This window comes from Diabrotica virgifera, chromosome 1 (assembly GCF_917563875.1).
Source record: "Diabrotica virgifera virgifera chromosome 1, PGI_DIABVI_V3a".
Lineage (NCBI taxonomy): Eukaryota > Metazoa > Arthropoda > Insecta > Coleoptera > Chrysomelidae > Diabrotica > Diabrotica virgifera.
Window position 1 is genome coordinate 185,220,403 of NC_065443.1, and position 12,955 is coordinate 185,233,357.

General features: G+C 32.4%; 1 protein-coding gene across 2 annotated transcripts in view; it reads left to right on the forward strand.

Moving 5' to 3' along the window:
• Positions 1–12,955, forward strand: part of LOC126881687 (probable multidrug resistance-associated protein lethal(2)03659) — a 463,648-nt gene that overhangs the window by 440,624 nt on the left and 10,069 nt on the right. For both annotated transcript variants that reach the window (XM_050646099.1, XM_050646105.1), the window contains one exon: positions 1,556–1,852. In XM_050646099.1, coding sequence (XP_050502056.1) covers positions 1,556–1,852 — 297 coding nt within the window. The remainder of the gene's footprint in view (positions 1–1,555; positions 1,853–12,955) is intronic.

Here is a 12,955-nt window from a genome sequence, read left to right on the forward strand (position 1 = left end):
ATGTCTAGGTCTCGAATGTTGTTTTTTGATTGGAATGTGTCTGAAGATATTCAACCTCTCATCTTCACCGATGAGCCCATAGAGGTTGAAGAGGGCGAAACACATTTCTAAGAGCTGGTGTTTGGATCTTCGATTCTATTCAAAAAATTTTTCCCAGCCCGAAGTAGTGGATGTGTGAATTGTTCGTAAGGGGATTTTTCCGCATTCTCTATTTCATTTGTTTTATATATATATATATATATATATATATATATATATATATATATATGATTGTTAATATGTAATGACTCTTGGAATGTAATAAAATTATTTTTTTTGGGGAATGCAGTCAATAAATTTTTGGGCTATTCAGTGAAACACTTTGAACTTATTAGTCGAGCTTTCGAAAATTTTATTTTCTTTGTCAAGACTATCTACAAATAAAAATGTTTAAATTTAGATAAAACTCAAAACAAAACTTAACTTACTGCTCGTGGTTACAAATTAATAATTATACAACTTATATAAAAACATGAAAATTTCTTAAAAGTAATATGTAAACGTAAAATTTTTTTTGATAGTATGTCAATTCGACATCACTCAAAAAAGTGTCGTTGGACTACTATAATAATTCGATGGGTTGGGAAAGAAATTAATGACATAAATTAATAACAAATTTTCAAAAAATTAATAAGACAAAATGTTATTATAAATGATACTTAATATATTAATGTCAGATCTCTTATTAATGCAATTTGATTTTTTTATCCAAACCATTTCTTTATATTCTCTTTTACGTAAATTAATTTCCCTTTCTAAAATTGTGGTTTCTTGAAACATGAAAACATGATCATCATTAATCACATGTTCTGCCTGGGCACAATATGGGACATTTCTCTTAATATCACTTTTGTGTGAAGTTAACTTCATATGGTTAAGCCACCTGATTTTAGGGGTAGCTAGAAGAGCTTTTCTTCCTATTAATGACTTAGTTAATTTTTTATTTTACTTTGTACTTGTGTCCTAAAAAAATGTGTTCCGGACATTAAGGCACTGATCTAAATCGTTGTCTCGCTGTCCAGACCGTGTGTGATCGGTCACTCAGCCGGCGAATTGGCAAAATAAATTTTGTTCTCCTCGATGTCTGAGCGCTCGAAAGGTGCGGCCATCAAGCCCAAGTCTGTCGGTACGTGACCTCGATGCTCACATTCCGCGGCTATGGTCCATTTGACCTACCTGAAGGGTACTTAGTACCTGATGAGCGACATTTGTGTTTCGATATCCTGTGGCTATCTCAATTTTTCATTCTTAAGGGTTTCCCCTATATCCAGCCCCCATTCGGTACGTCCTTCGATGGGGAGGGGTGGTGGTATAGCTTGGGGGTCAGATAGGTACCACTCCATTACGGGGTGTGACTGGTTAGATCTTCGGACATGTGGGCCCACTTTTCCATTGGAACACACATGTCCCTCGGGCCTGGGGTTGATACGAGAATGTGTGTGTGAAAAATATTATTTAAAATTTAAACTTCGCGTAATCTACAGTAGTACTTTTTTATTTTTGTTTCTTTTTTTAGATATTATGGAAGGCTCTGGAAGATACAGAGCTTAAATATGTTGTAAGTGACCTTCCGGAAGGCCTAGATAATAAAATGGCAGAAGGTGGAATAAATTTTAGTGTAGGACAACGTCAGTTATTTTGTTTAGCTAGAGCCATAGTTCGCCAAAACAAAATATTAATTTTAGATGAAGCTACAGCTAATGTTGATCTTCATACAGATGGACTCATTCAAAAAACTATAAGGAAGAAATTTGCAGACTGCACAGTGATAACTGTGGCACATAGGTTGCATACGATTATGGATTCAGATAAAGTAAGTCAATTTTTTTAGCTTTGTTAAAGTTGGTTAAGTTTCGAACGTTAAGTCAAATTCTGAGAAAGCTAATAAAAATTTTTGAAATGTACAAACCCAGAACGAAAGACTACATTATTACCGAGGGACGAAAGTCCCTTAGAATAAACAAAAAGTTTCTTTCGAATAAGATGTTTGAAATTAAAAATCACACTAAATTTCCCTTTTTTTTTAACGTCTGTAACTTATTACGGTGCCTACCCCCCTTAAAGGTGTTAGCATAAACGACTGTTTGTAACTTACCCAACTTTTATACAGACTGTTAGTAAATAAGTATGAAACGTTTTAAGCATATGACTCGATAAAAAGAAGCAGACTATGGCTAGCAATGCTAGAAATGGGAATACCAAGAAAATTAGTGCAGCTCACTCAAATGTGCGTGGCAGACTCATATGCACAGGTAAAGATAGGAAACAGAACATCGATGCCATTTAGTATAACATCAGGGCTTAGACAAGGAGACCCTTTATCACCATTGCTATTCAATTTGGCTTTAGAATACGCAATAAGTAAAATATCGTCTGAACTAACAGGGGGATTCGCAAATCGAGGATCAAAACTATTGTTGGCCTTTGCCGATGATCTAGATGCAGTCGCTCATTCTACAAGAGACGTAAGAGAGGTGTTTTCACAGCTCGAGGAGGAAACAGGTAACCTGGGCCTTCGAATAAATGAAGAGAAGACGAAATATATGCTGGTGACCAAAAATCCAAGACCAAGAGTTAGGCAGAACGTAACTATTAATGACCACAACTTTGAAGTAGTGAAAGAGTTTAAATATCTGGGAGCAGTAATCACAGAGGACAATCACATAGAAAAAGAGGTCTCAGCAAGAATAGCTGCGGGAAATAGAGCATTATACTCCCTATCATCATTATTAAGATCTAAGCTTCTGAAAAGACAATCTAAATTAAGACTGTACATGTCAATTATTCGCCCAGTTGTTACATATGGGAGTGAAACATGGACTCTACATCAGAGAGAAATAAATAAATTGCTGATATTTGAAAGGAAAGTCCTCAGAATGATATTTGGTCCTCAAAGAGATGAGTTGACAGGAGAGTGGAGAAGGCGCCGCAATGCTGAATTGGTGACTCTATGTGGTACTGAAAACATCGTCAGACATATAAAAGCTAATCGGATAAGATGGTCAGGTCATGTAGTAAGATCAGAGGAAGACAGAGTGCTAAAGACAGTGTTCTTCGAGAGACCAGACGGTAGAAGATCAGTGGGCCGTCCCAGAAAAATATGGAAGGATGATGTTGAAACCGATCTATCTAGGATTGGGGTACAACAATGGCAAATCGAAGCGCAAGATCGCAGACGATGGAGGGCCATAGTGGATGCGGCGAAGACTCACCCCGAGTTGTAAAGCCAGTCAAGAAGAAGAAGAAGAAGAAACATTTTAAGGGCTAATTCTACATGAAAAAATAATGCCGGTTTGCTCTATAAACATATGTCCGCAAATGCTTCGTTTCCGAGATACGGGGTGTTGAAATTTTTATTTCAAACTGAAAATTTATTTATTGCTCTACGACCAGTTGAGCTATAAAAATAAAATTTAGTAAGTTTTAGGAGGTAGTTATTGCAGCATTTTTTGACATACAATTAAGAATTTTGTATTTATCATTGTTGCGCATACGGGTGATAGTCTGAATGTTTTTAAAGAAAAAAATAGTACGCCACCGAGATATTTCAAACTAAAAATTATTTTTCAATTCCTTGTTTAATTTTTATCACAAAAACCTTTCTTTCCTTTTTTTTTCATATGGTGCACCGTTTTTATGCAGAAAAATAAAACATCTTGGCGCGTATTTTTCATTTCTTAATACATTATCAAGAACTATCCAATATAATAATACTAAACTAGAACAATAACAGAAAATATTGCTAATAAGATTTAAACTAGGTGCAAAGCTGCAAACAATGTTTAAAATTATCTCTTTTACAGGTAACAGAAGAATTTTATATTCATCATTGGCGCGCGTACGGGTAATGGTCTGAATTTTTTTAAGAAAAAAAAAATAGTACGCCACTGAGATATGTCAAACTAAAAATTATTTTTGAATTCCTCGTTCAATTTACGACAAAAAATCATTCTTGCCTTTTTTCATACAGGGCGCTGTTTTTATACAAAAAATAAAACATCTTAACGCTTACTAAGTATTTGAGGTATTTTCCATAATGCATAGAAACTTAGTTCAAATACTTTGTAAACGTTAAGATGTTTTATTTTTTTGCATAAAAACGGCGCCGCATATGAAAAAAAGGCAAGAAAGATTTTTTGTCGTAAATTAAACCAACAATTCAAAAATAATTTTTAATTTGACATATCTCAGTGGCGTACTTTTTTTCTCTTAAAAAATTCAGACCATTACCCGTACACGCCCCAATGATGAATATAAAATTCTTCTGTAACCTCTAGTTAAAATCTTCTTAGTAATATTTTCAGTTATTGTTCCAGTTTAGTATTATTATATTGGATATTTCTTGATCATGTATTAAAAAATGAAAAATACGCGTCAAGATGTTTTAATTTTCTGTACAAAAACGGTGCACCATATGAAAAAAGGCAAGAAACGTTTTTTATCACAAATTAGACGTGAAATTTAAAAATAATTTTTAATTCGAAATATCTAGTGGTGTACTATTTTTTTCTTTAAAAAAATTCAGACCATTACCCGTAGGCGCGCCAATGATGAATACAAAAGTCTTAATTGTATGTCAAAAAATGCGAAACAACTACCTTCTAAAACTCACCAAATTTTATTTTCATAGCTCAACTGGTCTTAGAGCAATAAATAAATTGGCAGTTTGAAATAAAAATTTCAACACCCCGTATCTCGGAAACGAAGCATTTGGCGACATATATTTATAAAGCAAACCGGCATTATTTTTTCATGTCGAATTAGCCCTTAAAATTCTTCATACTTTACTAACACCCTGTTTATACAGCGTGTCTACTTAAGTTGGAAACATATGGGAAACTTTTTTATTATTAATGTTGTTCTGAAGCTATTTCCTTGTGGCATTTTTATGAATAACTATTTATATGTTTAAATTTTATTAAAGTTTCGACGCCCAAATCGGATGTCGTTGTCAAAATACAAAATATTATTAATTTTACGAAAGAAAAGTTAATCAGAAGAATTGAAGAATTTAATTGGAATAGAGGTATTAAACAAGGAAATATTCTCAGCCCTTTGCTATTAATAATCGTAATGAATGAATTAATAAGAAAAATTAGAGCAAGAACCAACCAACTACAGACAATAATAGGATACCATAGATTACAACCGGTAACAATAGAGTCCTTAATGTATGCGGACGACATAGTACTAATAGCAGATTCCGAGAACAAAATGCAGAAACTAATGGATATATGGGTAGAGGAAATAGAAGAGCTAAAAATGGAAATAAACGTGGAAAAAAGTAAGATAATGATAATCAACAGCAAAGAAGTTAATTAAATAAAGATAAAATGCAAAAACTCAGAACTTTAAATAGTTACAACTTACGAATACCTGGGAAGTATCATTACTAACGACGGAAAAATAGACTGGGAAATAACAAATAGAGCAAAGAAATCAAACAAATTATACTATGCCTTAGCCCCAATACTGGGTAAAAGAGAACTTGCAAGAGAGACAAAAATAAACATATATAACACAATAGTGATACCGACTGTGCTCTACGCAAGTGAAAACTGGACAATTCTGGAAAAACATAAGAGCAGAATAAATGCAATGGAGATGAGACATTTAAGAAGGATAGTTGGAAAGACAAAATGGGATAGATTAAGCAACGAGACTATTAGGAGAATGGCCAACCAAGAACCAATAATGAATAAACTAAAAAAGAGACAAATGAAACAGTAGAACTACGAGAAGAATCTATAAAGCAAGGAACATTGCAAAAAGAAAAAGAGGCAGACCAAGAAAAAAAATGGATACAGCAAATGGTAGAGGCGGGAAAAGTTAAAGGAAAATCACTCGAGGAATTAAAAATAATGGCGGAAAACAGAAAATAATGGAAGAGATGGGTGAATGTAAATTAAAATAGCGATCCCAAATCCGACATCCTGATAGGGTACAAGGAAGGGGAGAAAGAAAGAAAGAAAGAAAGAAAAAAGTTATTCTTCATAAAAAGTTCTGCATGATCTAAAACCTAAGATTCAATCATTAGACAACAATTTTTATGAATATTATACGAGGTATGTCAAAAAATATGAATTTCGTTCAAGAGTAAAGTACCTTTATTTCTCTGAATATCGAAAATTCTTATTATGGAAAGTTGTTTGGAATCAAAAACTAAGATCAACTAAGCAAATACATTCTTCTAGTTGAAAAAAAAACTATTTTACAAATTTTTACAAATACCCATCATCGTTTTTATTTATTACAAATATGATAACTCTTTTATTATTCATTTTATGAAAAAAGTTATTGTTCATAAAAAGCTCTGCCTGGTCTAAAAACTGAGATACAACCATAATATAATATCAACTTGTTTTAATTTTATACGAATACGAGGTGTGTCAAAAAATATGAATTTAATAGTATGTACCTTTATATTTTACAATATTTCAATTAGAAGGATGTAATTGCATCTTGAAACATTGTTTTTAATTCTAAACAACTTTTTGTAATAACACTTTTCAATATTGTGAAAAATAAAGGTAATTTACTCCTGAATGAAATTCATATTTTTTGACATACCTTGTATAAAATTAATAAAATGTGATATCTGATGGTTGCATCTTAGGGCTTAGGACATACAGAGATTTTTATAAAGTATACCTTTTTTTTTGTAAAAGTAATAATAAAAGAGTTATCCTATGTGTAATAAATAAAAACGAAGTTAAGTATTTCCCATATGTTTCCAACTTAAGTAGACACGCTGTATACAGTGAGGACGTTTGAGTTGGAATAAATTTATTATCTCGAGAAGTGGTGAATTTGGAGAGAAATCCTGAGACAGGTCGATTTTTATGTTTAAATTATTACTTTTTGGCATATTAATCATAATCATACTACTGACGTCATCCATCTGGGCGTCGTGACGTAATCGTTGATTTTTTTAAATGAGAGTAGGCGTCGTGTGATAGCTCATTTGAAAGGTTATTTAATTATCTAAACAAATTCCATCCCCAAAATTAATTTTGGGTGATACAAACTGTCACAACATCGCATGGGGATCCTCAAGAACTGATAAAAACGGACGAAGCTTATTAGATTCAATTAATAACATAAAACTTGTTTTATTAAATACAGGAACACCTACTAGATTCAAAGCATATAATGGCACATTTTCCTCCATAGAGTTATTCATAAGTGATTCAACTATCGCTCCGTTTCTTCAATGGAATACATTGGATCACCTATAATGATAGTGATCATTTTTCAATAATAATTACTCATGATAAAGACCAAAAAGCCTGTACAACACCCTATGAAACCTGGAAACTAAAATCAGCTGATTGGAAAAATACTCGAAACTAGTAAGCTTGCATATACCAAAACTCACTATATCGGATAATATAGACACTACACTATCAGCTTTCAACGACATACTTTTAAACGCAGCAAGAGATTCTATAGGAAAGACCAAAATATCACAAAAGCTCCTCTTCCTTGGTGGAATACTGAAATCGTATCTGCGTTAAAGCAAACAAAACACGCTTTCAACATATACAAGAAGTATAACACTCCTCATAACTTAGATAATTTTAGATCTTTAAGAGCCAGATCTAGATTTTTAATAAAGAAAGCAAAAAGAGAGCTGGATCAATTACGTGTCGTCAATTGACTCATCTACACCCATAAGGAATATATGGCAAAAAATAAAGAAGATAAAAGGTTCAAAAACATTTAACAATATTGACACAATAACTACAAATGATCTAACAACTTCAAACAAACAAGAAATCTCAGAAATTTTAGTAGAACACTATCAATTTTATTCAAGCAATCAGCAGTACCATCCAACTTTTTTAAAACATAAACAAAAAGCAGAAGCATCAAAAATTAACATTAGAAGATACTGCTTGCCCACTAAACACTTCCATAACACTTGACGAATTAAATGAAAGTCTTAATAACATCAAAAATACCTCACCTGGACCTGATGATATACCACCAATTTTTATCGAAAAACTTCCTCTTAAGGTCGCGTCATATTATAATGCACGTCGCGTTTTCGGCACGTAGCGTTTGCAGACCGGCAATCGGACTGCCCATTCACATTTTCATACATAGAACGTTTCCGTCGGTTTCAGTTTGGTGCGGTGCAGATGTGTTTATTGTCACAACACATGCTTACATGACAAATTGCCTCGAAAACTACTTTTTAAATTAGACCGGGCAGTATCGTCGCCTTGGCTAGCGAAATTATTCCGATTCGATATTTTTAAACAAACTTACTCAGAAAGAAGTCCTTATAACATATCCACAGGGTGCCGGGCGGCAGGGCTGCTTTATCCATTAGGCAATATAGGCAGCTGCCTAGGGCGGCAAATTGTGAGAGGGCGGCACAGGGGCTTGAAATTTTGATTGGGGGGGGGCAAGCATTATATAATATACAATACATTATATTAAATGATGTAATGATGAAAACTGAAAGTATTTTTTGTAAATTTTAGTCATTTTCAGTTTCAGGGGAGGGGGCAACTGCCTCCCCTAACCCTATCAAATGACGCCCCTGGGGCGGCAAAAATACTGTACAAAAAATATTTGTATTTAAAAATTAAAATCGAATAACAAATATGTATATTCATCATTCATCCATCAATGAAATAGAAGTGGGCGTTCGTTTCTAAATAAAAGAAATTGCATTCATATCAAAAATAAAACAAACATAGGCATTCTGTTATCTTAAACCTAACTATTCATCCAAAAAAACGGAAGTCATAAATTTGTGATTATTGGGCCGCCAGAAGCTCCGCAAAGACGGTGAATTGACTGATCACATCAATATTGCACATATTGCAGAAACTAAAGATTACCAGTAGGAAATCGAGTTAGAGTTAGGATTTTCAAACTGAATTATTACAAGGAGATAATATTCGTGTCGTCGCACTGATATAATACTCCAGCCAGGGAAATAAGCAAGAAATAGACCACGTTCGGGACAATGAAATTAATATCAAGGTAGCTGACTACTTTTTAGTTATTGTGGACTTGACCTATAGGATGAAAACCATCATGTTTCCTGCCTAGAGTTCGTGTTTTTTAATTATTAACAATTTGGTGCAATCAACGCGATTTTTTCCATTTTTTGCACTTAACTAAAAAGCTAAATAGTTGACATAAAATTACAAAATTTATTTTTTTAGAACATTGAAAACCTTCAAAATGATGATTTTTGAAAGTCAAAAAGTTAATTTGTAGCTTCGTAAACTGCAAAATAACTGAAAATCTTTATTTATTAATAAGTTTTCCTAAAACTAACTTAGAACTGTAGTGTTTTGCTTTACTCAAAGTTGGTTATTGGGGTACGTAACAAACTCCCAAAATTTGAGACCGATCCATTAATTAGTTTAAAAGTTAGGTATTCTATTTATTTATCCCAGAGACCTTTGTTTTGCAATAACAAATGGCAGAAAGTAATGAAGATAGGACAATTCTGCGTATGCCAAATGAAAGTAGAAAAGTGATCCTATCAAAATGTATTAAGAAAAGATAAAAATTATCTAATATAGTAAAAAATACTAGTTCATAAACATTTACAATAACTTTAAAAATTTTGTCTGTAGAAAACATCTTCTTACATAGGTATTCGGAAAAATGATATTTTACTCGAATTTTTAAAAATGTAGATCAAACGATGATTAGTCATAGTAAGTGAAGGGGGAGCTTCTGCGTTGATTGCACTAAATTGTTAATAATTAAAAAACGAACGCGAACTCTAGGCAGGAAACATGTACGTTTTCATCCTATAGGTCAACAATTAAAACAGTTGTCAGCTACCTGGCGGGAGCCGAAAAATGCACGAGTTCAAAAACTAAAAAAGCAACTTAAAACTACTACCATTTTCTATATCTTGGGATCTACTCAATGAATTTTGATATTTCTTCTTTTAATTTGTATGTACTTTTGTGTAAATTACAAATATGCAATTTGTCTAGACATTTAATAATTAATAAACAGTCTAATTTTTTAAAGAATTTTTGAAAAAATAATATTTTCTCAAAAATCCATTTTTTGTAATGATACTATCATTATTAATCATAGAAAAAGTTTAGGTATATTTTAATGAATAAATTATGTTCAATAAATTATTATTTAATAAAAATAATTTATTATTAAAATATACTTTAACTTTTTCTATGATCATTAATAATATGATAGAATTGATTCAAAAAATGACATAACCCAGACATCCAAAGTGAAAGTTATCCTCGAACACCAAATTGTTCTATATCGTCCATATAATGTTCAGAAAAAGGTACACTTTTTGAGCGTCGGGTTTGAGGGGGAGAGGGGGAGGGTAGAAGTCGGTAAATTCGTAGTTTTTTACGTTTTTCGTCAATATTTCTAAAACTATGAGGTTTAGCATGAACAACATTTTATACAAAAATGTTCTACAATAAATTTGAAATAAAAAATGTCCTATACATAATCCTTCTAAAATGAACGATTCCAAAGTTACGGAGGTAATATAGTATAATTGGTCCAAAAAAAGGCCTAACCTAGACATCCAAAGTAAAAGTTTTCCTCCAACACCAAATTGTTCTACATGATCCACATATTGTTCATTAAAAAGTTACACCATTTTGAGCTTCCGGTTTGGGGGGGAGATGGGGGAGAAGTCGGTAAATTAGTTATTTCTTTAAGTTTTTCGTCAATATTTCTAAAACTATGTTTAACCGTAAACAATGTTATATACAAAAACGTTCTACATAAAATTTAAAACAAAAATGGTCCTATCCTTAATTGTTATAAAATCAACGGTTCCAGAGTTACGGAGGGTGAAATGTGGAGGTTTTCGATACTTTTTATATTTTTTGGGCAATTGAAGATGATTTTGGGTGGTGAGGTTGACGTTTAATTCTTCAAGGGATTATCACTAACATACCATCGGCCACTGAAATAGCAAATCCTGTTAAAGAAAATTTATTTCAATCAATAAAAATATTATAAATTGCTCAAAAAATATAAAAAGTATCGAAAACCTCCACTTTTCACCCTCCGTAACTGTGGAATCGTTGATTTTATAACAATTATGTATAGGACCTTTTTTGTTTTAAATTTAATGTAGAACATTTTTGTGTAGAACATTAAAGCATATTTTTAGAAATATTGACGAAAAACATAAAAAACTACTAATTTACCGATTTCTCCTCTATTTACCCCCCAAACGGGACGCTCAAGATGGTGTAACTTTTTACTGAATAATATCTGGACCATATAGAACAATTTGGTATTGGAGGAAAACTTTTACTTTTAATGTCTGGGTTAGGCCTTTTTTGGACCAATTATAATATACTACCTCCATAACTTTGGATCCGTTCATTTTAGACGGATTATGCAGAGGACCTTTTTTGTTTCGAATTTAATGTAGAACATTTTTGTATAGAAGGTTGTTCATGCTAAACCGCATAGTTTTAGAAATATTGACGAAAATCTTAAAAAACTACGAATTTACCGATTTCTCCCCCTCTTCTCCCCAAACCCGACGCTCAAAATGGTGTGACTTTTTTCTGAACATTATGTAGACCATATAGAACAATTTGGTGCTGGAGGATAACTTTCACTTTGGATGTCTGGGTTTGGATCTAGTTATATCATACTATAATGATATGATTAAGAAAATAGGTATTTGGAAAAAAATAATTTTTTCAAGAAATGTTTGAACAAAGTAGACCCTTTATTAATTAATACATTTATAATAAAATTGCATAATATATGTAATGTATGTAGAAATTACATACAAATTAAATTGTTAATAATTAACAAAACGGACGTGAACTCTAGAGAGGACACGGGTAGGTTTTCTTCCTATAGGTCTACAATAATTAAAAAAGTAGTCAGCTACCTGAATATTTCAGTTGTTATGAAAATGATGTAACAGTGTGAAATAGCTTCAGTGAAATAACAGTTAAAAAATAACGGCTACTGCTATCGCAACACATTCCTATCTTATACTAGTGCAAATTGCAAATTATACATAATCATAATTTTTCATTTTTATGTAAAACATTCTGTGTTTATTTTCACCGGTCAAAAGTGAATTCATACCATACTGTGATCAGTGTGATTTTTGTTCTTCTCACTTGTGTAAAATATTATTTTTTATAAATTCTATGTTCCTCATTTTAATACATTTCCAAACAATACATTTCTTATTTAAGGGACCGTTCAAGTATTACGTAACGCAGGTTGGGAGGGGGGTCAAAAATCTTCAAAAATTGCGTTACGTAGGGGGGAAGGGGGTAAAAAATCTTCAAAAATCGTGTTACATAATACTTGAACGCTCCCTAAATAAAAAATTCTGCTTGCATTTTTTTTTTCGCAAAAATGGTACATGTTTGAAGGGCGGCTACTAGAGAATTGCCTAGGGCGGCAATTGACCTAAACGCGGCCCTGCCGGGCGGTACTGTGGTCGAAAAATTGTTTAAATATTTTTTTTAAACAAATTCACAAAAATATTTTTTTCATTTCGAGCAAAATGTTTTTTTAGATAAACTGGGTCATTCTGGGCAAAAAAGGTATCTTGTCATTTTTTTCTAAAATTCATTGTTATCGAGTTACATGCGATTAAAAATTTGAAAAATGCGAAAAGGCCATTTTCAAGGCTTAATAACTCGATTAAAAGTATTATTATGAATTTCAATAAGTGACCAAATCAAGTTTCAAACCCCTTCTTCAAGGTTCCAAAGAGATTTTTGTCATTATTTTACTACAAAGCTGTTATTTTTAGTTATTAACAATTAACGCTATAGTCGAACTGTATCGTCGCCCCCGTTAGCGAAACTATTTCGATTAGATTTTTTTGCACAAACTTACTCAAAAAGAGTCCTTATTACAAACACATCCACAGGGTGCCGGGCGGTGCCGTTGTCAA